The sequence below is a fragment of the Eleutherodactylus coqui genome, chromosome 1 (genome assembly GCF_035609145.1).
Source record: "Eleutherodactylus coqui strain aEleCoq1 chromosome 1, aEleCoq1.hap1, whole genome shotgun sequence".
NCBI lineage: Eukaryota > Metazoa > Chordata > Amphibia > Anura > Eleutherodactylidae > Eleutherodactylus > Eleutherodactylus coqui.
The window spans coordinates 497,364,877-497,392,344 of record NC_089837.1 but is presented as its reverse complement, the minus strand read 5'-3'; the positions used below and the strand labels follow the sequence as shown (position 1 = coordinate 497,392,344).

Sequence of the window (27,468 nt, the reverse complement as noted above, 5' to 3'; positions counted from 1 at the left end):
TGCTAATCATATGCGATCCCTATGACACAGCTGCCACACCTATCCGAATTTTGGCACGTTCGACTTATAGGATGCACTGACTTTTTCCCACCACTTTTTTTTGGGAGGGTGGGGTGGGAATTGCGTCTTACAGAGTGAAAAATACGGTAATTTACTTATTACAAATAAAATAAAAAAAATAAAAAACTATAAAAAGTTTTCATAATCGGACTGACCCATAGAACAAAGTTCATAAGTCATTTTTACTGCACTGTGAACTCTGTAAAAACTAACCACCCTCCCCTCTCCCCCCCCCCCCCCAAAATGGCACGATTGCATTTTTTTAAAATTTCTCCTCACTTAAAAATGTTTAAAAGTTTTTTCATACATTACACGGTAACATTAAAAAAAAATGCAACTCGTCCCACAAAAAAAAAAATGGAAAAATGAAATGGTCTGGCTCTTGGAAGGAACAGACAAAAAAATGAAAAAAAATGAAAAATCTCTGGCCCTGAATGGGTTAAAATAATTTTTGGTAATTTCTCCATTTAGAATGCACGAGTATTTTTACTTGCTTAATTACCGCCTTCGACTCAGTCTTTTCTTCTGAAGTTTCCAGAATTGGTGCCGTCATGTTGCCTGGATTAGAACAGGTGATAAGTATTAGGAAATGTATTCAGAAAGGTTTATCTGCCTGAAAGAACCTGGAACCGTTCTTACTACGGCTGCCTTTCAACCGTGATTACTATTCTTTTCATTGCCTTCAGTCTCTTACTTCAGGCTGATTATATAGACTTCTTAATAGCAGAGGAGAGAATTAGTAGCTATTGTGATTGTTTTATACATGAATGGATCGGAAATTGCTGTATTGCATTTCAAAGAGGAAAGTGAGTAGACTTTGTACAAGAGGGAAAGAAGAAATAAAAAAAGGAGCAAAAAAAAATTAGTTTTAAGTATTAAAAAAATAGCGATTGCTGTATTTTAACATTGTTATCTTGTTTCTCTTGCTGTACAAAGATATCGCTGGCAACATATTCACTTATCTCCGTCTCTTCAAGGGCTAAGACATTCAGAAGTACAAAAAAATCATTTCTTGCCGAAAGTGTGTAATCCCATGGAGTCAACACTACTCTTAATTGCCAGCCAGGCTAGTTTATTTCTGTATTTGCAATGAAAATCATCAAAAACATAAAAAAGTGGATATTATCAGCATCTTTATGCTCAAGAGTTATAGAAAGCTTGGCTTCAAAAAATGAGGTGGTATCAAAAATATTTCAAGACTCTCTCGGCTTTCAAAAAAGTGTTAAGTACCTCTCTGGCTGGTCTTCATTCCCCCTTGACTAAACAAAAGCAGAAAACATACAAACATATCCAATATCCATGTACCAGTGCTCAGATCTGGTCCTTGTCGACTCTGTAGTGAGTGCCAATGCAATGTAGGGGGGGGGGTTTGTTGTATTATGGTGCGGAAATGGCTCTCACACTCCGGACTGCCACTCTAGAGGGTGGACATCACAATACTGTCTGCAGTCTGTGTTTGTCTACTCTGGCTTGGTTCGTAGTTGTGTCTTCACCCTTTAGTCATGGAGGGGGAAGAAGCCTCCTTCTCTTCCAACACACAAGAGTTCTGCTGGGTCAACAAGTCATCTACAGTAATTCTCCAGTCACAAGACCTCCACCTTGGTCTGCATGTAGGAACCCCACAGAGCAGGTAGATTAAGAGACAGAGCACACATTGCGCTAAACATGAATAGTCTTTACTTAGTAGGTGAATTAGTGGTGCAGTCTCTTTAACTTGGTGCGCAGTTTCAGTACTAGGCAATGCTGACTCTAAACTTGGCATCACTGACTCAGATTTCCCATGCCTGCAGGAACAAGTCTCAGGTCTCCTTAATTATGTGCAGTTTTTAAAGTTACTCAGCCAACCTGACATGGGTCGATAGACATCATGACTCAAGCTTTGATGGTTCGAAGGACTGAGCAATCACAGCTCCTCTCAAGAGGCTCTAGGGCTTATCACAGTTCACTTGTATAGGTGGCACCCAGACTCTTGCACAGCAGGCTTCCAAGACTTCACTCATGGCTCACCATACATGCCACACCCAGACTTGCTGGGACCTGACAAACTTGCTTGTGTGAAAGGGGTGGACCTTACCAGGTGGGATCATCTGAGTGGCTACTCATTCTCTTTAGTGGAGGTGCAGGGAGTACCTCTACTTACTTACACTACCGTAGTACAAGATTTCTACAAGATCCTTTCCAGGTTAATCTAAAGTGTTAAGCAATTTTTGATGAAAAATGTCATGACACCCTTGCCTTACCCTCCGTATTCACCCAATATCACTCTGTGGGACTTGTTTTTTTCCAAGTGTTTTGAGCAGTGGAAAAAGAAACAAAATCTCACGGCTGCACGTTGTTCGTATGAATCGGCCATCACAAAATAGAAGAAAAACTAAACAACTGGTTGAAAGAAAAAAGTCACTGAAGCCGAACACAACCATCCCCAACAATGTGGGCTTGCATACCACCTCATAAGAGTCCCACAGACATTCACCTAGCAACAGAAGCCCGTACCAGTAACGTTCCACCACCAGAAGAAGATTCCTGTTTCCTTTGGGTAGCCTCTCGTATTATAAATGGAATGCTTCACAAAAATCCAAAATATAAAGACTGAATATATAGCTTAACAGAAAAGTGATTCTATGAAGGTTTTTTTGCAATTAGCACCTTATAGCATTATGCATTTGTGCTACGAAGTTCCATGTTTGTTTCATCTGTCCATAGAACATATACCGAGAAGCACTGATGAACATCCAGGTGGTCTCAGGTAACCTTGAGATGGTTTGTTTGCACAAGCAGCGAATCCCTTTGTGGTTTCCTTCCATGAACACCATTCTTATCCAGTGTTTTTGTAATAGTGGTCTCTGCAGTTTGTACAGTCTTCTATAGGTCTGCTGCTATTTTCCTTGGTTTCTTTCTCACCTCCTTTAGGATCATCCATTCTGCTGTTGCAGTGATTTTAACAGGACACACGCTCCAAGGGAGAGCAGCAACAGTCCTGAATTTTCTCCATTAGTAGCTAATTTATCTAACCATGGATTCATGTACATCCCGGTCTTTAGCAATACTTTTCTAGCCTTTCCCTTCTACATGCATTTCTATAGCACGTCTTCTGAGGTCTTCTGAAAGCTGTTTGCATTGAGGCACAGCTCACACTAACCAATCTTCCTTGAAAAGATTGTCAGTAACCAGGCTTTGTGTGCTTTTATTTCATGGGTAAACTATCTATGAAACTCAAACTTCTAATCTCATCTTCTTAATTGAAACACCTGTTTTCAACTAGCTCATTAACAGATGGGCTCACTCACTTTTTCTGCCTCCCCTATAGATGATTACTCACTGTACTCAAGAAAAGACATACAGGGTACAACTGTTTGTGTGTTATTAGTTACATTGTGTTGATCTATAACTGTGATCTAGAGAACAATCAGACCACATTTCACTAGTAATCAATGCAGAAATCCTGGTAATTCCGAAGGGTTCACTTACTTTTTCTTGCAAAGATAGATCCCTAATCACAACACACATCATATCATGGCAATAGAGAAGTTTTTTTATTATCACTATGCATCATTTCACGGAATTGGATTACCGTAATGTAGTAGTGTCAGCGTTTTTATCACTTCTACGTGTATAAAGAGGCGACAGCTGTTAGTGTTTTAGGTCTCTAAATAGTTTTTGTGAGTCAATTAGCTAGTGACTGGACTTTGTTCTTCACATATTTTGATGTGCTGAGTCTCAGATGTTTGAGTGGATACAAGGGATGTCTAAATTATGAGAGCACTTATACAGTTTTTCTTGTCTGGGAAAGTCGTTTCACGCCAGATGCAAGTTTCAGCTTAATTATAAACGAAACTAACTTCAAATGTCGAAGTTGCCATTTAGACATAGGGGCAATGGATACTGACAGAAGAAGGTAACTGTGCAAGAAGGGTGGGTAGGCCCCCATCACACACCATCATTCTAGACACATTCCCCAAACAAGCACCACTCATGCACTAGACATATGCTACATATGCACTACTCACACACTTGAAACATGGCGCCTATGTATCACTCACACATGTTACAAATTCATGCCCCATCTAATGAAATATATCTAATCTACTTTAATCTTCATTTTATCTTAGGTTATGTTCATACTTGTGATTTGGCTTTAATTAAATTTATTTTGATGATTCAGGGCATATACAACCATGCTCCGACCTCATGTGAATCGGCCATCACAAAATAGAAGCAAAACTAAACAACTTGTTGAAAGAAAAAATACTTGCTCCGACCTCATGTGCTTGCTGGCCACTATGGCCAACACAAGAAAATCTTCTGTGTCACACCCCTTTTTTACCAAATACAGGCACCACCCTGCAGGGCAAGCCATGGCCTACCAATTATTCATCGGATGCACATGCCCTGCCCCCAGGGTATCTAGTAACGTACTCTTCTAATGGCCACAGTGGCTGGGATTGGGAGCATTCCTACCATGTCCACATTGGCCAAAACAGAGACTGTACCATGAATCAGTTGCATAATACACATTAAGAAAGCACAGTAACCCTCCTCAGCAGTTATGCAATAATCTCCCTTCACTACAGCATTTCTCCTACTGAACCCCAGCACCTATATAATAAATAGCAATCACTATAGCATATGCCTCATAAACATTAGCATTCTACTTCTGCTCTGTAAACCAACTTTACTAAGTGTGGTATTTACCCAAGTACATTACATTAAAAGGGTTGTCCAGGACTTTTACCATTAGTAACTAGAGATGAGCGAGCATACTCGCTAAGGACAATCGCTCGATCGAGCATTGCCCTTAGCGAGTAACTGCCCGCTTGGGAGCACAGATTCGGCTGCCGGCGATGAGCGGAGAGCGGCGGGGGAGGAACGGAGGGGAGATCTCTCTCTCCCTCTCTCTCCCGCTCTGCTCCACTCTGCTCACTGCTGCAACTCACCTCTCACCCCCGTCGGCAGCTGAACCTTTTCTTCCGAGCGGGGAGATACTCTCTAAGGACAACGCTCGATCGAGTAATTGTCCTTAGCGAGTATGCTCGCTCATCTCTATTAGTAACCCATCCTCAGTATCAGGGCTCTTTCAGACGAGTGTATATCGTCCGCTGTTTTTATCTAAATCATTAGATTCGTGCACCCGTTCACGAGTTTTTACTCATCAGATCGTAGTGTAAATTGGCCGGCCGTGAAAACGGCGGCCGATATACGCTTGTGTGAAAGAGCCTGCAGTCATCAATAATTGATCAGTGTGGATCCGCTGCTCAGGATCCTCACCAATCAGCTGATTGCCAGGCCATCTGTCCTTACAGACAGCATTAAAAGCAGATAGCACTGTCAGTATTGCAGTGGTCTGGTTTGGTACTGAAGTCATTCAATGGCAGCTGTGACTGTAGTACCAAACTGGGCCACTGCAATAATGACAGCACTATTTGATTCTAGTGCTATCCACATTGACATCAGCCTGGTGATCAGCAGGGATCCTGAGTGGTGGACCTCCGCCAAACAACTATTGATCTATCCTGAGGATTGGTCATCAGTAGTAAAGTCACGGACAACCACATTACCTTTTCTCATTTAGCATTATCTCCAAATGCTAATGGCACTTGACGAACCTTATTGACTTATGGGGTACTTATGGGGTACTTACAAAGGGGTTGTGGCATGGTGTCTGCCATATGATGGGAAAATAACGCTGCATGCAGTCCTATTTTTCTCATCACAGGACCTGCAGCAGAGCCTCTGATACAGATGTGAACAGGGCTTTACTCATAATGACTCATTTGTATCGGTCAACCTAAAGTGGTCATAAAGCACACATTGGAGGAATGTCAGCCTATGGTTGTGCAGGGTACACAATGCATCAGACACGTCCATTTACACGGGAGTTCTCTAGCCCTAGGCTGATAGTCCGAGCCTACAGGATGTGATGACATCACCGATTCCATAATTTAATATTTGGGTACCTTTCAGCACACGGTTTGGAAGGTTTCATTAATTAAATTTATTCGCTTTGTATAAAATTTGCAGTAATCCCTGATTACCTGTTTTGAAGCGCTTCACAGCTGGAGCCTCTTGTTTATGGTAAAGAGATGCTTCATTAATCTTTATACTAATTTTTGAAGTTGTTATTTTGACAATTTTTTATTATTTTGAAGAAAAAAATAAGTTGAATTATAGCAGTGAAGAATAGTTGAGGGGGAATGGGCTACAGCACCTCAAATCTGATGCAGTAATTGATGCACAGAGTAATATTATGGATCTGGATCGCGTGGATCCCATATATGATTTCCATAGAGGTCTATTGAGACATACTATGTAAAATCAAAGGCACAAGCAGGTTCCTCTTCAGAGAGAAAAAATGTGGCATGCTACATAACATGCTGAAATACAGAGCAGGGGTGTACATAGAACTCATGGGGACCCATCAAAAGCCTGTCAATTATATACTAGATAGATATGAGATAGATAGATAGAGATAGATAGGAGATAGATAGAGATAGATAGGAGATAGATAGATAGATAGATAGATAGTAGAGATGAGCGAACGTGTTCTTCCGAGCTTGATATTCGTGCGAATATTAGGGTGTTCGGGATGTTCGTTATTCGTAACGAACACCATGCGGTGTTCTGGTTATTTTCACTTCCTTCCCTGAGACGTTAGCGCGCTTTTCTGGCCAATTGAAAGACAGGGAAGGCATTACAACTTCCCCCTGTGTTGTTCCAGCCCTATACCACCCCCCTGCTGTGAGTGGCTGGGGAGATCAGGTGTTCGCCTAATATAAAAGTCGGCCCCTCCCGCGGCTCGCCTCAGATGCGGTGTGAGTTAGATGAGGGACAGTGCTGTTTATACCGGAGCTGCTGTAGGGAAAGAATTGGTAGTTAGTGTAGGCTTCAAGACCCCCCAAAGGTCCTTATTAGGGCCACTGATAGCTGTGTGTTGGCTGCTGTTAGCAGTGGAATTTTTTTTTTCTCAAAATCGGCTCTGCAGAGCGTTGCACCTGGCATTAGGGACAGAAGTGCTGCATAGGCAGGGAGAGTGTTAGGAGTGAGTGTAGCCTTCAAGAACCTCAACGGTCCTTTCTAAGGCCATATTTATCCGTGTGCAGTACTGTCCAGGCTGCTGTTAGCTGTGCTGCATTTTTTTTGGGCTTCTCAAAATCGCCTCTGCAGAGCATTCCACCCTCCATTGATACTGCAGGGAAAGAATTGTGTAGGCAGGGCCACAACACAGTTATTATTCATAGAATATACGCAGTGCTGCCTTTTGGTGGAAAAACAAGTGGAAACAAATCTATTTGTCCAGCCTCTGTCCGTCCTTACGGGCGGTGGACACGTGTGAGCTGCGTGAAAAACATTGCTAAATCATACGCACCCAGCTACGCTTTACTGCTGGCTTCGCCATTTGCTTTCCTTAATTGGGAAAAAAAATACCTGCTCTGCCACAGTTATAATAACTCTGCTACCCTCACGTTCTGTGACACATTAGCAGGGACACAGCACAGTTATTAAACTTCTCATGTTCATTGAATATACGCAGTGCTGCCTTTTGGTGGAAAAACAAGTGGAAACAAATCTATTTGTCCAGCCTCTGTCCGTCCTTACGGGCGGTGGACACGTGTGAGCTGCGTGAAAAACATTGCTAAATCATACGCACCCAGCTACGCTTTACTGCTGGCTTCGCCATTTGCTTTCCTTAATTGGGAAAAAAAATACCTGCTCTGCCAGAGTTATAATAACTCTGCTACCCTCACGTTCTGTGACACATTAGCAGGGACACAGCACAGTTATTAAACTTAGATTATTCATTCACTAGAGGCAGTGGGGCCTTTCGTTTTCGAAAAAGGGAAAAAATTATATTTGGCCTGCAGTCTTGCGCCAATTTATTTCCTGCCTGTGAAATCAAATCACTGGTAATACAGCATGCTGAGGGGTAGGGGTAGGCCTAGAGGACGTGGACGCGGTCGAGGAATGCGGAGGGCCAAGTCAGGGTGTGGGCACAGGCCGAGCTCCTGATCCCGGTGTGTCGCAGCCGACTGCTGCGCGATTAGGAGAGAGGCACGTTTCTGGCGTCCCCACATTCATCGCCCAATTAATGGGTCCACGCGGGAGACGGTTATTAGAAAATGAGCAGTGTGAGCAGGTCCTGTCCTGGATGGCAGAAAGTGCTTCGAGCAACCTATCGTCAACACGCAGTTCTGCGCCGTCCACTGCTGCAAATCCGAATCCTCTGTCTGCTGCTCCTCCTTCCTCCCAGCCTCCTCACTCCACTACAATGACACCTGCTCAGGAGCGGGAACACTCCCAGGAACTGTTCTCGGGCCCCTGCTTAGATTGGGCAGCAGCGGTTCCTCTCCCACCAGAGGAGTTTATCGTCACTGATGCCCAACCATTCGAAAGTTCCCGGGGTCCGAGGGAAGAGGCTGGGGACTTCCGCCAACTGTCTCAACAACTTTCTGTGGGTGAGGAGGACGATGACGATCAGACACAGTTGTCTTGCAGTGAGGTAGTAGTAAGGGCAGTAAGTCCAAGGGAGCAGCGCACAGAGGATTCGGAGGAAGAGCAGCAGGACGATGAGGTGACTGACCCCACCTGGTGTGCAACGCTTACTCAGGAGGACAGGTCTTTAGAGGGGGAGTCAAGGGCATCAGCAGGGCAGGTTGCAAGAGGCAGTGCGGTGGCCAGGGCCAGGGGTAGAGGCAGGGCCAGACCGAATAATCCACCAAGTGTTTCCCAAAGCGCCCCCTCGCGCCATGCCACCCTGCAGAGGCCGAGGTGCTCTAAGGTCTGGCAGTTTTTCACAGAGACGCCTGACGACCGACGAACAGTGGTGTGCAACCTTTGTTGCGCAAAGCTCAGCCGGGGAGCCAACACCAACAGCCTCACCACCACCACCATGCGCAGACATATGATGGCCAAGCACCCCACAAGGTGGGACGAAGGCCGTTCACCGCCTCCGGTTTGCACCCCTGCCTCTCCCCCTGTGCTCCAACCTGCCACTGAGATGCAACCCCCTCTCAGGACACAGGCACTACCGCCTCATGGCCTGCACCCACACCCTCATCTCCGCTGTCCTCGGCCCCATCCAGCAGTGTAGTTCAGCGCACCGTTCAGCCGTCGCTTGCGCAAGTGTTCGAGCGCAAGCGCAAGTACGCCGCCACGCACCCGCACGCTCAAGCGTTAACCGTCGACACAGCCAAATTTATCAGCCTTGAGATGCTGCCGTATAGGGTTGTGGAAACGGAGTCCTTCAAAAGTATGATGGAGGCGGCGGCCCCACGCTACTCAGTTCCCAGTCGCCACTACTTTTCCCGATGTGCCGTCCCAGCCCTGCACGACCACGTCTCCCGCAACATTGTACGCGCCCTCACCAACGCGGTTACTGCCAAGGTCCACTTAACAACGGACACGTGGACAAGCACAGGCGGGCAGGGCCACTACATCTCCCTGACGGCACATTGGGTGAATTTAGTGGAGGCTGGGACAGAGTCAGAGCCTGGGACCGCTCACGTCCTACCCACCCCCAGAATTGCGGGCCCCAGCTCGGTGCTGGTATCTGCGGAGGTGTATGCTTCCTCCACTAAAGCACTCTCCTCCTCCTCCTCCTCCTCTGTCTCGCAATCAAGATGTGTTAGCAGCAGCATGTCGCCAGCAGTCGGTGTCGCGCGGTGTGGCAGCACAGCGGTGGGCAAGCGTCAGCAGGCCGTGCTGAAACTACTCAGCTTAGGCGATAAGAGGCACACGGCCCACAAACTGCTGCAGGGTCTGACAGAGCAGACCGACCGCTGGCTTGCGCCGCTGAGCCTCCAACCGGGCATGGTCGTGTGTGACAACGGGCGTAACCTGGTGGCGGCTCTGCAGCTTGGCAGCCTCACGCACGTGCCATGCCTGGCCCACGTCTTTAATTTGGTGGTTCAGCGGTTTCTGAAAAGCTACCCACGCTTGTCAGACCTGCTCGTAAAGGCGTGCCGGCTCTGCGCACATTTCCGCAAGTCCCACACGGACGCTGCCACCCTGCGCACCCTGCAACATCACTTTAAGCTGCCAGTGCACCGACTGCTGTGCGACGTGCCCACACGGTGGAACTCTACGCTCCACATGTTGGCCAGACTCTATGAACAACGTAGAGCTATAGTCGAATACCAACTCCAACATGGGCGGCGCAGTGGGAGTCAGCCTCCTCAATTCCTTTCAGAAGAGTGGGCCTGGTTGGCAGACATCTGCCATGTCCTTGGTAATTTTGAGGAGTCTACCCAGGTGGTGAGCGGCGATGCTACAATCATTAGCGTCACCATTCCTCTGCTATGCATCTTGAGAAATTCCCTGCAAACCATAAAGGCAGCTGCTTTGCGCTCGGAAACGGGGGCGGGGGAAGACAGTATGCCGCTGGATAGTCAGGGCACCCTCCTGTCTATTTCTCAGCGCGTACAGGAGGAGGAGGAGGAGCATGAGGAGGATGAGGAGGAGGGGGAAGAGACAGCTTGGGCCGCTGCTGACGGTACACCGGCTGATTGCCTGTCATCCTTTCAGCGTGTATGGCCTGAGGAGGAGGAGGAGGAGGATCCTGAAAGTGATCTTCCTAGTGAGGACAGCCATGTGTTGCGTACTGGTACCCTGGCACACATGGCTGACTTCATGTTAGGATGCCTTTCTCGTGACCCTCGCGTTGCACGCATTCTGGCCACGACGGATTACTGGGTGTACACACTGCTCGATCCACGGTATAAGGAGAACCTGCCCACTCTGATTCCCGAAGAGGAAAGGGGTTCGAGAGTGTTGCTATACCACAGGACCCTTGCGGACAAGCTGATAGTAAAATTCCCAGCCGACAGCGCTAGTGGCAGAAGGCGCAGTACCGAGGGCAAGGTAGCAGGGGATGTGCGTAGATCGAGCAGCATGTACATCCCAGGCAGTGCAACAGTCTTTAAGGGCCTGGCCAGCTTTATGGCTCCCCACCAAGACTGTGTCACCGCTCCCCAGTCACGGCTGAGTCGGCGGGAGCACTGTAAAAGGATGGTGAGGGAGTACGTAGCGGATCGCACGACCATCCTTGGTGACGCCTCTGCCCCCTACAACTACTGGGTGTCGAAGCTGGACACGTGGCCTGAACTAGCCCTGTATGCCCTTGAGGTGCTTGCTTGTCCTGCGGCTAGCGTCTTGTCGGAAAGGGTGTTTAGTGCGGCTGGGGGAATCATCACAGATAAGCGTAGCCGCTTGTCAACCGACAGTGCCGACAGGCTAACACTCATCAAGATGAACAAAGGCTGGATTTCCCCAGACTTCTGTTCTCCACCAGCGGACAGCAGCGATACGTAAGCAATACGTATTATGCACCCGCGGATGGAAGCTACGTTCTCTCTCACCATCCAAAACGGGGACATTTCTGCTTCATCAATCTGTGACTAATATTCCTCCTCCTCCTCCTCCTGCTCCTCCTCCTGAAACCTCACGTAATCACGCTGAACGGGCAATTTTTCTTAGGGCCACAAGGCTCACTCAAATAATTTTTCTGAACAATTTTTATAAGTTTCAATGCGCTTAAAAGCGTTGGAACTTTAACTTGAACCAATTTTTCGTTACACTGGGCTGCCTCCAGGCCTAGTTACCACTTAAGCCACATTAACCAAAGCGATTCACCTGCCATCTTGGTTGGGCATGGCCAATTTTTACTGAGGTACATTAGTACTGTTGGTACACCAATTTTTTGGGGCCCTCACCTACAGTGTAATCATAGTAATTTCTATGTTCTTCGCCTGCACTCATGGTACAGAAAGGTGTGTGGGGTTGGCCTACACTTTAGCTACATAAATGTCACTTGTGCCTTGGCTATACTAAGGCTACTGAAATGGAACTAAGACTGCGCTCCCGCTATACTGCTGCTTCGGAATTGTTACTGGGGCCTGTCTTGAGTGCTACTATTGCTTACATGGAACGAAGACTGCGCTCCCGCTATACTGCTGCTTCAGAATTGTTACTGGGGCCTGTCTTGAGTGCTACTATTGCTTACATGGAACGAAGACTGCGCTCCCGCTATACTGCTGCTTCAGAATTGTTACTGGGGCCTGTCTTGAGTGCTACTATTGCTTACATGGAACGAAGACTGCGCTCCCGCTATACTGCTGCTTCAGAATTGTTAATGGGGCCTGTCCTGAGTGCTACTATTGCTTACATGGAACGAAGACTGCGCTCCCGCTATACTGCTGCTTCAGAATTGTTACTGGGGCCTGTCTTGAGTGCTACTATTGCTGACATGGAACGGACACGTGGAGAGGACACGTAGTGCCTCAAAAACATCCCCCTCCTCCTCCAACAGGGAAAACATTGTTGGCAAATGCCTTTGCATTGGTTCGTCTGGTGGCAGTCCAAGAATTTCACCTTTACCGACACTACAAAAGAGCCCCCCCACCATCCCCCCGCCACGGCCTACTTAATCCTGGCCACATTCCGAAAACCAACAAAATACAACCGTGCTACTAGGTCCGCAGTCACCACCACATTACCACCAATGCGGTTACTGTTAAGGTGCATATAACCACGGACACGTGGAGAGGACACGTAGTGCCTCAAAAACATCCCCCTCCTCCTCCAACAGGGAAAACATTGTTGGCAAATGCCTTTGCATTGGTTCGTCTGGTGGCAGTCCAAGAATTTCACCTTTACCGACACTACAAGAGAGCCCCCCCCACCATCCCCCCGCCACGGCCTACTTAATCCTGGCCACATTCCGAAAACCAACAAAATACAACCGTGCTACTAGGTCCGCAGTCACCACCACATTACCACCAACGCGGTTACTGTTAAGGTGCATATTACCAGTCTGACTGGGGCATGCAGACACCTTGACAGAATGAATAGTGTGTGGCACATAGGTTCCCCATTGCTATGCCCACGTGTGCAGCTCCTGATGGCGGTGGCACAGGATTCTATTTCTCATTGCTTCTGTACAGCATTGTGGGCTATCGCCCCGCCCCTATTAAAGAGGGTCGCTGCCTAGCCGTGCCAACCCTCTGCAGTGTGTGCCTGCGGTTCCTCCTCATGGCAGACGCACTTCTAAATAGACATGAGTGTGGCGTGGCATGAGGGCAGCTGAAGGCTGCGCAGGGACACTTTGGTGTGCGCTGTGGGGGGGAGGGGGGGCGGTTGGGCAGCATGTAACCCAGGAGAAGTGTCAGTGGAGTGTCATGCAGGCAGTGATTGTGCTTTGTTGGAGGTAGTGTGGTGCTTAGCAAAGGTATGCCATGCTAATGAGGGCTTTTCAGAAGTAAAAGTTGTTGGGAGGGGGGGGGCCCACTCTTGCCGGTATTGTGGCTTAAAGGGGTTGTCCCGCGCTGAAACGGGTTTTTTTTTTTTTTAAACCCCCCCCCCCGTTCGGCGCGAGACAACCCCGATGCAGGGGTTAAAAAAACAACCCCCACAGCGCTTACCTGAATCCCGGCGGTCCGGCGTCTTCATACTCACCTGCTGAAGATGGCCGCCGGGATCCTCTGTCTTCATGGACCACAGGGCTTCTGTGCGGTCCATTGCCGATTCCAGCCTCCTGATTGGCTGGAATCGGCACGTGACGGGGCGGAGCTACACGGAGCTACACGGAGCCCCATAGAGAAGAGGAGAAGACCCGGACTGCGCAAGCGCGGCTAATTTGGCCATCGGAGGGCGAAAATTAGTCGGCACCATGGAGACGAGGACGCTAGCAACGGAGCAGGTAAGTATAAAACTTTTTATAACTTCTGTATGGCTCATAATTAATGCACAATGTACATTACAAAGTGCATTATTATGGCCATGCAGAAGTGTATAGACCCACTTGCTGCCTCGGGACAACCCCTTTAATAGTGGGACCTGTGAACTTGAGATGCAGCCCAACATGTAGCCCCTCGCCTGCCCTATCCGTCACTGTGTCATTCCCATCACTTTCCTGAATTGCCCAGATTTTCACACATGAAAACCTTAGCGAGCATCGGCGAAATACAAAAATGTTCTGGTCGCCCATTGACTTCAATGGGGTTCGTTGTTCGAAACGAACCCTCGAGCATCACGGGAAGTTCGTTCCGAATAACGAACACCCGAACATTTTGGTGTTCGCTCATCTCTAATAGATAGATAGATAGATAGATAGATAGATAGATAGATAGATAGATAGATAGATAGATAGATAGATAGATAGATAGATAGATAGATAGGAGATAGATAGATAGGAGATAGATAGATAGGAGATAGATAGATAGATAGGAGATAGATAGATAGGAGATAGATAGATAGATAGATAGATAGATAGGAGATAGATAGATAGATAGATAGATAGATAGATAGATAGATAGATAGATAGATAGATATGAGATAGATAGATATGAGATAGATAGATATGAGATAGATATATGAGATAGATAGATATCAGATAGATAGATAGATCAGATAAATAGATGACTTATATATATATATATATATATATATATATATATTAGATAGCTATAACTATATTTGCACATCAGAGTCAGCATACATATAAGACAGATTTTAGAATACAGCTATAGTATACCTCTAAATAATGCAGCTACCATATAATAGTTAAATAAAAGCACTCCACAGTGATATTGATTGCAGTGCAGTTACCTCCAGTGATCACAAGAGACGTCTTCTCTAACTAGAGTTGTCCGTTTTCAGGTTTTTCTAATGTACTTTCGGACCACTATAAAGACTTCTTCTAGCCATGACTCTTCTCTCTACCGTCTCCCCATCCTGACGATAGCCCCCAACTGCCCCTCTCAGTGCCCCCTCATATAAATAATACCCCTAGTATAATTCCAAAAAGTAATAACATCCGCTCTGTGAAAGCACAAAGCAAAAATGCCCCTCCCATGGCTCTAAAAATGTAAAAGTGTGCAGCCTCACAAAGTAAAACTGTGACCTCAAAAATTAACAGTGCCTTCTCTGTGGCCTCACAAAGTAATAGTACCCTCTCTGTGGCACCATAAAATAACGCCCCCCCCCCCCCCTCCATTCCCCTGCCCCCTGCCTTTGACTAGCAGCAGATCTCTTTTTTTACTCACACTACTGCTGGTCTGGATGCTACACGGCTCCATGCAGTACATACCTGAATCCTCCGCATCTCCTGCTCTTTGTGCTGAGAGCGGCAGATGAGGAAGGAGTCGGACTATGTTCTACAGGAAGCCATCGGCATCCAGACTGGCGGTAGTGCGAGTTAAGGCACCTGGCAAGTCATTGCATGAGACAAGGCATGGGGCCATTCAGCTCCAGGCTCCTCTGCCTCGTGGGCCCCATAACATTTACATGCTCGGCCACCATGGATGGAATGCCACTGAAACAGAGATAATTTCTTCTAGAGGTAGTGGCACCACAGTACTTGCGCCCCCTTAGAACAATTCCTGACATCCTCCTCTGACCCTTTTTGGCAATGAGTTGTTTCTGTCCACAGGACCCCCTTTGCTGGATGTTTTCCCTCAATCACACCATTCTCTGTATACTCTCCACAATGTTGGACCAGAAAACCCCACAATGTCGGCGGTGAAATCCCGACCCCCGACTAGTCTAGCACCGATGACCCGGCCTTGTCACTCAGATTACTGGATTTTCCCATCTAACTTGGATTCACACTGAGGCTTTATTCACACGAGCGTATATACATTTTCACAACCGGACGATATGCGCGACCATCTGAGGCATTGAATTCCAATGCATTCGTTCACGTGGGCGAATATGTGGTGCGTAAAAATGTTGCACCATAAACAATATAACATACGGAACTGAAATCCGCACCTGTTATTATATGCTGGGTAAAAAGACAGTTCTGGTTCTACCTTTTAACTGATATACACTGGCGGCTCCCATAGACTCCTATGGGAGCTGGAGAAAAAAAGGGAGGAGGAGGCAGTTTGGCAGCGTCCAAGGCTGAAAAAACTTTCAGGTGCCTCTATGTAGGCATTTGAAGTCACTCCGAGGATTTATGCGAGCGAGGGATTTCCATGGTGCAACGTATTTTTTCGCTAAAACATCACACTCAACTGTGTGAATAGACGAGAAAAAGCTAATTAAACTCGGGGTTTGTTCGCGGAAATTTGTCCACTCATGCGATTTTTAACGGCGCGAATGAGAGAATACAAAAACGCATACGCTTGTGTGAAGGAGCCCTGAAACTGTTCTACAGGGAAGCTCCAATCTTGAAAGGGCAGGGGCTCTAATAAAGTGGCCATTAAGAGTACTGTGGATTAATAGCAATTACAGCAATTACAATCTGAAAATGTGGCACATGGAGTAGAAAAGTTGGTGCCCCCCAGCGTTGCATGTACAGTTAACCCTTTGCAATCCAATTTTGGATTCAGGGTTTCCTAGGGGGCTTTCTCTTTCTGCCATTATACAATGGCGCCATCTGCTGGATAGAGCCAGTATTGTGGTATGGGACATGCTGGAGAGGCCCCCCCCCCGACAACAGAGCAGCCAGTAATATACAGTAAGAATACCCTGCCGGACGTCTTCTGACATCGGAGCTGTACAGCCTTCAATCAGAATGTCTTTAGACGTCAGACAGTGGATTGCTAAGGGTTAATGCAGTGGCAGAAGCCCAGTAATTGCTGACAACTGGTAGCCGTGTTTGCCATCTTTAACTAGGGAGGACTCCTACCCCACCGTGTGGTGTGCGGTACCCCCACCTGATGCTAAGTATACCGCCATATGAATGATTACTGATAGACTTTAAACACAGACAAGTCCATAGACAGCAGCTTCTCTGCACCGTACACAGGAACAATATAAGATTACCCTGCCAGAGATTGGGAAAACTGGATGATGACAGCTCTATTATTAGTGGCTTAAAGTAGAAGCAGGTAAGACGGCTGTGATGTCTGTGACAAGGCTTTATCTTGTGTTCAGGATGATGGATACACGCCAGAAGCTGCAAGAAGTCAGCTCATATTAACTGGGGATCCTGACAATACATTGACATATGAAATGAGGGCTTGATGTCACATACCTAGCTTATAAGCAGTACTGTATGTCCTATGTATGATGTTAGGTGAAGAGCAATATTCCGTTTTTCAGATTATGTTCATATAGAGAGGAAAATCCAATTGGTGCATATTAACAAGTGGGGGAAAAGAAAAACGAATTCATTGAGGGGTGAAGGTGGTGCAACCTTCAGACATGATATAAATTCTCATGTTTTCCAAATTTTGAAGTTTGCAAAGTTCTACAACTTTGTAATATACTTCATGCTTCAATTCCTCACCATTTTCAAGATATCTGTTTGCTGTCAGTGAATTGGGAACACTTGTCTACATTCAGAGACACTAATCCTGTACATATCCAGCTCTGCCCTCAGCTGAGAAGTGGCTACAGTTGTATCCAGCGTAGAAAATGCTCTGTGAGCTAAATAGCCTGGAGTCCGGACTGTTACATTCTACATAGTTAGTCCTGCTCTCAACTAAGAAGTGTTTAAAACTGTATCCAGTGTAGGCAATGCTCTGAAAGCTAAACAGGCTGGACTCCAGACTGAAACACAGTAGTGTATGAAGTTAGTCCTGCTCTCCACTGAGAAGGGGATATAATTGTATCCAGTCTAGACAATGCTCTGTGAGCTTCATGTTCTGGGCTCCAGACTGATACACTGTACATAATTAGTCTTGCTCTCAGCTGAGAAGGCGATACAATTGTATCCAGTGTAGACAATGCTCTGTGAGCTAAACAGCCTGGACTTCAGACTGATACATTGTCCGCATCCAGTCCTGCTCTTCTCTGAAAAGGGGGTACAAGTTTATCTAGTCAAGACAATGCTCTGTGAGCTACATGTCCTGGGCACCAAAGTGAAACACTGTAATGTACATAGTTACTCCCTCCACTGAAAAGTGGATACAATCGTATCCAGACTAGACAATACTCTGTGAGATAAGCACATCAGCGGCAACTCCACAAATCTCTCTGCTAATTTGCTACAATGTAGCAGTCTGAAGTCCAGGCTGTTTAGCTCACAGAGGATTGTCTAGACTGGATACAATTCTGTCCACTAGCTTTGTACAGGTTTACTGCCTCTGAATCAAAACGTGAGTGTTCATGTTCACTGACAGCAAACCGATATGTTGAAGACAGTGAGGGTTTAAAACAAAGTTTATTAGAATGTTGTGGAATGCTTTATATTTATAAAGTAATTAATAATTTTATATAGAACTACAAAACTTTAATTCCTACAAGATAATAAACTTTAACTTTCTTAATTTGTCATTTGTCTAATCAGTCTGCAATACTATACTGACAACCTTAAACAGGCACTGCACTTTCAACAAACCTACATAAATCAACAGTCTGCAATGGGAGGGGTGGAACGGGGGGGGGGGCAGAGATAAGTTCCGCCCCACCCCCTCCCATTGTAAATTGTGGTGAGGGGCGGAGAGATGGCAGAGAGGGGGCGGGAGCTCAGTGTGCTGCTCCCGGCCCATTCCCCTGCAGAGAGGAACAGCGTATATCGGCCGGGCATGAAAACCCAGCCAATATACGCACATCTGAATAAGTCCTCAGACATATCAGTTCACTGAGTGATTAGGTTAGATACTGCCCATAGAAGTCTATGGCTAGGAGGAGAAGGAGGAGAAAGCAGCTGCAAGGAGAGAGACAAAGAGACCTAGAAATGCTGCTGCTGGCTTGTAAGTGTTTTATGTCACCCCAGTGGATTCGTATCAACACTGCAAAAGATTTTTCTAAAATGTCCTCTATATATGAAAGCTAGAGATACCGTTGGGGAGCAGGATCTTCTGTTCTCTGTGCACAGTGTTTGGAGCCATCCTAACAGTTAGTCTATAGACACATGGAGCTCAGGGAAGACAACCTGCTAAAATACAGGATCCAATAATATAATGGGGCTAGATAAACTGTTATTCCTCATATGCACATGCATTGGCAGCTTATTCTGAAAAGCCATCTGAAGGTGTGGGCATGCTTCAAAGGCTTCCAGTGAGTGTATATGTCATAGGGCATAAAAAGTGTCACGAGTGTTTGGAGAAAATCCTAAACTAAACGAAACTTTTAAATAAAATAACAATAAAATAAATCTTGTTATTTGTATAGCGCTAACTTATTCCGTAGAACTTTCAAGTAATTTTTATATGTCCCCTCCCCCCATCAAGCTGGATACTCATTTTACCGACCTCGGAAGGATGGAAGGCTGAGTCAGCTTTTTAGTCTTTTTTTGCATGATTCAGTATTAGTACAAGAGGTATTATATCTTACTAGAGAAAAATTACTCTTTCCCCAGGTATCATCCACTTCTCTTCCCTCCTGCACTGATCACCCACTCCGAATGCGCTGATAAACCCTGTTCACAGAGAAATCAGATTATAGCGGCAGCCCATAGATGAATAGGGAGAGAAAAGCAGGAGGAGGAAAAGGAAGGAGTTGTTGGAGGGAGACAAAGGGTGACATACAAGAAGCTGCAGGCAGCCATGTCTGTTTGTGTAAGACTTTTATATGACCTTAATGAAGGACTCACATCTACACTGATCAGTGCTGCTGTATACTGTTCTCCATGCTGCTGTTACTTATTAGAATATGCTACAGAGAGATAGAGTAGAGATCCTGCTCTCCGATGTGTACAGTGTATGCAGACAGTACAGCAGCAGTCTACACCCAGTAGCTCAAAGATAGAGAAGAAATCCTGCTCTGCAATGTGTAAAGTGTATGCAGACATTACAGCAGCAGTCTACACCCAGCAGCTCAGAGATAGAGAAGAGATTCACACGAACGTATATCGGCTCGGTTTTCACGCCGAGCCGATATACGCCGTCCTCATCTGCAGGGGGGGGGGTGGAAGAGCCAGGAGCAGGAACTGAGCTCTCACCCCCTCTCTGCCTCCTCTCCGCCCCTCTGCACTATTTGCAATAAAAGGAGGCGGGACAGGGCGGAGCTAAGTTCTCTGAATTAGCCCCACCCCCGTCCCGCCTCTCCCCATTGCAAATAGTGCAGAGGGGTGGAGAGGAGGCAGAGAGGGGTCGGGAGCTCAGTTCCTGCTCCTGGCTCTTCCATCCTCCCCCCCCCTGCACACGAGGACAACGTATATCAGCTCGGCGTGAAAACCGTTCGTGTGAATGCACCCTAAGGAAGGGGAGCAGCTGAGGATGAATTCCACTCTCACTTCCTACTGTCCGGATACGCTCATACGACTATTAACAGATGATTAGCCTACAGCATGGGAGTCCAAAAAAAAAATTTAACAAAGGTATGCAGGACTACTGAGCAGAAAGAACTGTACCTTTTGGAATGTGTTTTACAGACTAACCATCAAGGCCCTGAAGGCTTCTTAGTAGCAGTGATATACTCATAATCTCTGCAGTGCCCCTACTGGTAAAACAAGGTACTAAAATTCAAATGACCTAAATTAAAAGACCCGTCAATGGATTGTTTGCAGATCCCCAAACTTCTAAATTGAAAGTTACATTTGATAATATGTAGAAGCATTGTATTATAGTATGCGGGTTCTGTAAAGAGATTGTCCTATAGTAGACGACACAGATTTTACTGCAAGATATCAGATACTGTAAAGATGAGCTGAACCGCTGCTATCTGCCCATATTTAAGTGTCATTACACGGCACACTGCAATGTTCGTGTATGAATTATTGATTTGTTTAGCTTGTAGGATGATGTCAGATCAGTTCTGGACCGGGGTCGATTCAGTACAAATTTATTTATTTTGCATAAGTACTAAAGCAAGTACAGGATTTTAATGACCGAAATTCTACTTTACTGATGTCTCAAAGGAAAAACAACACTTTACCAGTGCTGAGAGCAAAATCCTAATAAACAGGCAAATGATAGGTCCATACTGAAGGAATAAAAGCCTAGGAGCGCAGGCCATGCTGGAATTTGTGGTCCATCGGCAACATGACATCCACAAGCGTAAATAACCAAAGAAATACTGATTACTCACTATTCTCTCCTTTTGGTCATATTTGATTCTGCCATCCAAACATTTTGTATTACTGTGTTTCCCCGAAAATAAGACACTGTCTTGCATAAATTTTTGAACAAAGGAGGCATAGTGTTTTATTTATGGGGGTGTCTTAATGCTCACCTAGCAGGCGGCATTCTGGTCCCTCACACTGGGCTGCGGCGCTCTGTCAGTCTTCCGTGCTGAGAGAGCATTCTCTTCCTGGTAACAGGGCTTGAATACGCCACCTCCAGCAAGACATTGCTGTGATTGGATCATGAGCGCCGTGGCTCAGCCAATCAGAGCGAACACTCGATGAACCAATCACAGCCATTCAATGATGTCATTCACTGAATGGCTATGATTGGTTCATCAAGCGCCAGCGCTGATTAGCTGAGCCATGGCGCTCGTCATCCAATCACAACCATCTCTTGCCGGTGGCGGAGTATTCAAGCCCCATTACCAGGAAGAGAATGCTCTCTCTGCGTTGAGGTCTACACGAAAGCCTGCCGGAGCACTACTGCCCAGCGTGAAAGACCCGAACACCACCTTACAAGTGATTATTGTTTTTTTTCTTTTCACGTGTAGTGTAGCTAGGGCTTATTTTCAGGTAAGGGCTTATATTTCAAGAACCCCCCAAAATTAGGATTGGGCTTATTATCGGGGTATGTCTTATTTTCAGGGAAACACAGTATAACTTGCAAGGAACTTTTCAGAATAAGCTTCCATCTGTATGCATGAGGCATAACATATATATGACTTGTATCCTGCATTTATCACTAGTTGTCCCCTATGCAGGTTCAATCTCTAATTCTCAGTTGTCCCTGAACTGGCAGATGTAGAGTAGCTACTATGAGGCCTCATTCACTACACATAAAGAAAACAGAAAATATTTGCTCCCTAAATCTCTGTAGCACACACAGAAACATGAGATTAGCATCCATGACATTATACAGTGGTACTGAGCAGTGTAGATGTGATTCCAGCAGCTGTAACTCACTTACTATTTTCTGAAGCCACATATGTGTGAGTGTCTACTTCTGTCTCCCTCTTCTTCATCTCTCAATAGACTGCAGTGACAGAATGAGTCATCACCCTTCTCCACTTCTGGTTCTCTGTCTTTCTGCCTACAGATGGATTTCACTTGACAAGAGGGAATAGAGAGCCCATTAGAGCAATTTTTAGCACAAAAATGTCATTTTAGGTAAATAAATGATTTGCTAGTTAATACATCGTTGTCTGCAAGTGCAGTGACCACTTAAATATTCTGGGGAAAGATGCCTAGAATTTTGGAACAATCCAAATAGCATTGTTTTAGGCCGGATTTACTTGCGCGAGTGTGATATGGGTAAGAGAAACTCGGACCGATATCGTACTTGTTAACCTGCGATTTCCCTAGCAAATACAACGTCACTCATCGGCCTGCAGCCAGCACATGAAAGAGCCGGGGCCGCTGGAGCAGGTGAGTCCGCGCTGCTCTCTGTAGGGGCTTGGGTCGGGTCCCGCTGCCAGAATTCTCGCAGCCGGATCCGACCCCGCCGTCTGCAGGCGGCCTTAGAAAATAACAGGCAAAACTGCCTAAAAAATAGGACATTTTGCAATAGAAAATTTGCTCATGTAAAAAAAAAACGAAACATTTAAATAGTAAGTAATTACAAAGGGCGAGTTCAGAGCCTTTTGTAAAGTCGGAGGAAAAAACGTGTGCCAAAGTGTCTAAAACACATAAATGTGGTGCGAACCGTATAAAACAGTTTTCTGGTACAATTTGAACCAGAAAAATTTTAAATATTATGTCTGTCTTAGTGTATCTGTTTTACCTGGGCACTGCAGTAAGTTTATTTGGGTACTACCCTGTTTCTCCGAAAATAAGACCTACCTTGAAAAAAAAGAAGAAAAAAAAAAGGAATACATTACCTAGCAGGCTCAGTCCAGGTCCCTTCCGCTGCCCTCCAGAGCTCCGACACACTTCTTGTAGTCGTCAGCCACCCACTTACTAATTATGGGATTCATAAATCCCATCTCCAGGAAGCGATGGCTCTGACAGGTTCTCGAGCACAGCTCAGCCAATCAATGCAGCGCTCGATGAACCAATGTGATGGCTGTGATTGGTTCATCGAGCACTGCATTGATTGGTTCTCGAGCGCTGCTCAGCCAATCGGAGCCATCATTTCTTGAAGGTGGGATTTATGAATCCCATAACCAAGAAGTGATCTTCTGTGGGCAGCCGAGGACTGCAAGAAGCGTGTCGGAGCTCCGGAGAGCAGTGGCCGAGCCTGCTAGGTAAGTACAATAAGACACCCCCTGAAAATAAGACCTAACGTTTCTTTTCTGTCAAACATTAATATAAGACAGGGGCTTATTTATTTTTAGGGAAACACGGTATATGGTAGTATTATTTATTCACAGTATGGAGCATTGTTTATAGATTGTGCAGCACTATTAATTTTGTGCTTATGGTGATTATTTTAAATACTAGTTTTATGATTGTCCCGCTGTAATGTAATCTATTATGCTGTACATTTACAATGAGCAGGCTCGGTCCTTTCAGTATTCTGAACCTAGAAATGTCACCATCTGTCACATTTCTCACTCCCCCAGCTTGGCAGTTCATGGACATTCCTCTGCAGGGATGACATTGAGCACAGGATAAAGCTCTTAACAAGATTTACCAAAATTGTCCTGCATCAAAAGACATGATGTGCGTAAGAGCGACCCTCTGGTCCCGGTCAAAGATAAACCTGATCACAAAAGATAAACTAACACAAAACTTTTTGTAGGCTTTTATTGAGTTGCTTTAAACTTTGCTACAACCTTGGTCTGGGCTGTTCTCCCTCCTATCCACTGGTTCTGAGCCCTGTTTCCATGCAAGATAGCCATCGTCATCTTCTGACTACCTTTCCGCAGGATGATAGTTGCCCGAATAATTGCTCAAACAGAAGAGATCTCTGTCGGGCTCCGCCTCCATTCTCTGTAAAAGCACAGAAGCGATAGTCGCTGGGATGGTTTATGCGCCCAACAGTCATCCCATGTATAGGTACCTTAATTCACGCAGTGCATTAGCAGTTTTAGACTACCGTTGCACAGCTGGTCTCTGATTGGCCAGTGTTAATCACCTGATTGGTGACTGCCAATCATTTAGCAGCGAACAGTGTGCATTAACTAGTTAGAAGATGTGTTGACTACAATCTTCTATGTGTTGGATGGAAGTAAGGCCCTATCAGGTGTATCAGAGGGACAATGGCACAGTTTCTTATTTCATATTTATAGGACTATATATTGTGACTTGAATTGATGATTGTCATGGTCCTTAGTACTGTACATGGGAATATTTGAAAACTAGTGATGCATTATATATCTTATAGTCAGAAATCTCATCAGTCCCCCTTAAAAAATGAAAAGTCCAAATTAGTCTGCACTTAACCATTGAAGGGGCTGTGTCAGCTCCCATGAGCCCCATAAACTAAAGCTATGGGCTCATAGGAGCTGGGCCCTGAGTCCGGGGTTGACACACTTATACTTACCCATACCTCCCATGTGTACCTGTTTTGGAGGGACGGTCCTTATTTTTGACCCAAATCCCTCTGCCCCATTTTGGCCCTTAAATGTCCCTCTTTCTGACCTTGGAAATTTATATTAATAAGCGTACCATATGGCTCCCTAAACTATCTGTATGATTCCTAACTGTGTCTGAGACCCCAATTTCTATATTATTCTATCATATGGTACAATTTCGAACGTACAAAATGTCTATATTCCTATGATTTCCATGCTAATATTTACATTAAAGTGTACAGCTATGGATGAAAAAATTGATCTGTCACACAATGAACCATAAGTGTCCCTCTTAGACCATCCAAAAAGTTGGGAGGTAGACTTACCATCATGCCAGTTCTCCTGCTGTCAACCCACAAAGCCACCACTTGTTGTATGTAGTAGACTACAGAAGTTACACATCTACAGAAACCTCCAGAGGAACCCGAAAAATACCAAAAATATTCAAGTTAGATGCAACATTTCCCACTCCGCTACCACTAATACACATGAACAGTTGCCTTTTTGATCTAACATTTAACATAAGTTTTATTTTCTGCTGTGCCAACAAATAGGAAAATCCTGACACTTCAAAAATATTGATGACTTCAATCATGTTTTATCAGTTTGTTCAAAGAACGGCCTTGTAAGTCTTCGCTGTTTGGAATCATAGCTCCTCCTGAGGTACTCAGAGAACTTTTAGAAGATAAGTATGCTCCCGAAAGCTAACCCGATGTCTTCTCTTGCAGGTAATGCCTTTGTAGTAAGCCTTGCCTTTGCAGACCTGGTGGTGGCCTTGTATCCCTACCCATTAGTCCTGGTGGCTATTTTTAAGAACGGTTGGGCACTTGGAGATATGCATTGCAAAGTGAGTGGATTTGTCATGGGTCTGAGCGTCATCGGATCCATCTTTAACATCACAGGGATTGCCATCAACCGGTATTGCTACATCTGCCACAGTCTTGTCTACGACAAGTTCTTCACCGCTTGGAATACAATGTTTTTTGTATGTCTTATCTGGGTCCTCACCGTCCTGGCCACAGTCCCGAACTTTTTTGTTGGGTCTTTGGAATACGACCCTCGGATCTATTCCTGTACTTTTGTTCAGACCGTAAGCTCCTCATACACTATCACGTTGGTGGTCATCCATTTCATAGTTCCAATCACTGTGGTCACATTTTGCTATCTCCGAATATGGATTTTGGTCATTCAAGTCAGAAGGAAGGTCAAATCGGAGACTAAGCCAAGGATGAAACCAAGTGACTTCAGAAACTTTCTTACAATGTTTGTAGTGTTTGTCATTTTTGCTTTCTGTTGGGCACCTCTGAACTTCATCGGCTTAGCTGTGGCTATCAACCCTACAGAAGTGGCTCCCAAAATTCCCGAGTGGTTGTTCGTCTTAAGTTACTTTATGGCTTACTCTAACAGTTGCCTTAACGCTGTGATTTATGGACTTCTAAACCAAAACTTTCGTAAAGAATACAAAAGGATTTTAATGTCACTGTGGATGCCAAGGTTATTCTTTCAGGAAATCTCCAGGGGAGGAACCGAGTGCCCAAAGAGCAAACCTTCTCCTGCCCTGAATAACAATGATCAAATGAGAACTGATACTGTCTAACTCCACTGTGAAAGACAGATGACCGAGAGCCATTGAACATACACATGCCAGCGTTCACTTTGTTTTTCATCAAACTTATTTTGGCTGCATATTTTTTTACATCTCTTAAAAGGAGAATTTAACTCAAAATGCTATTTTTTACATCCTAGAAATGTATATATTGGATAATTGAATTTATGAGATTATTGGATTATGTATTTATTCTATGGAAAACGAGGTTGCAAGGCTCGTTAAAGAGTCCGACAATGACTTACAGGGTAGCTACCTCTACTAGCAACTTTTCTTTCTTCTGGCAGATAACTAATTTGCATATTTTTCCCATGGAGGATTGCCAATAAGACCCCATACACAGCTGGTCTCCTTAATGAGAACCAGTACTACCCCAAATTGTCTGGAAAGCATATGGCATACATGGACTATCTACACACTTTCTCCTATGTACCTTTTCAGGAAGTTGTATTTTTTTTAATGCTTGGACCTTAAAAAGTTAGAACCTGGTCATAGAAGTGTTATAAATATAAGTGGTGTGTACACTTTTGCAATCATTTCTATTTCTATTGCTCCAACGCATCAAAATAGCATTGGTTAATAAGGTCTAACAGTTTGTGTTTGCAGCTTGTATGCAGACCAATGGTACAATATTCATGCATACTTTACTAGATTGCCTAAGGGTCCCAGCAGTGTAGGCTGCTGGCAGTCACTACTGGGGGGAGCTCAATATCTCCCTCTAGTGGAGGTTAATAGCAGCCACAATTTTTAAAACTTAAATGGCCTGCACTAATGCATAGGATAGGTGTTAAATGTCTGATCAGTGGGGGTCTTACCATTGAGAACCCACCAATCCTGAGAACGGGGGTTTCATGCCCCATCGCTCTTCCTCACTACGGGCACACAGCACCACCCCACAGTGACTTCTACTGTAGATTGATTGGAACAGCAGTTGCACATGCCCGCTTCTTCTCCATTCATTTCAATGGGACTGTTACTTGGCTATCTTGAGCAGTCCTACTGAAAAAACAATGAAGCGGCACCATGCATGCTCGACACCCACTCCATTCAATGTCCTCCACACTGCGGGGGGTGCAGTGAAGAGGAGAGAATGACACAGGACTCCTGTTCTCAGGATTGTGGGGGTCTCAGCGATGAGGCCCCGCCTATCAGACTATGCTATGGAAAGGTGATAAAGTCAGTCTTGGTACTGGCACTGCATTGGGGCATTCTGCTGGCACTAGTGTCTAATGGGATGCTCTGAAGGATAGATTTCCTCTTGGCCAGATGAAGACAGCTAACACATGACTGCAGGATCAGACTACACATATGGTTTATTTGTAGTCTGTACCCATGGA

At 45.4% G+C, this 27,468-nt stretch overlaps 1 protein-coding gene across 1 annotated transcript in view; it reads left to right on the top strand.

The window, feature by feature from the left end:
- Positions 1-26,122, top strand: part of MTNR1B (melatonin receptor 1B) — a 174,406-nt gene extending 148,284 nt beyond the window's left edge. Inside the window, exon 2 of the mRNA XM_066594091.1 lies at positions 25,254-26,122. Coding sequence (XP_066450188.1) covers positions 25,254-26,122 — 869 coding nt within the window. The remainder of the gene's footprint in view (positions 1-25,253) is intronic.
- The last annotated feature ends 1,346 nt before the right edge of the window (positions 26,123-27,468 follow it).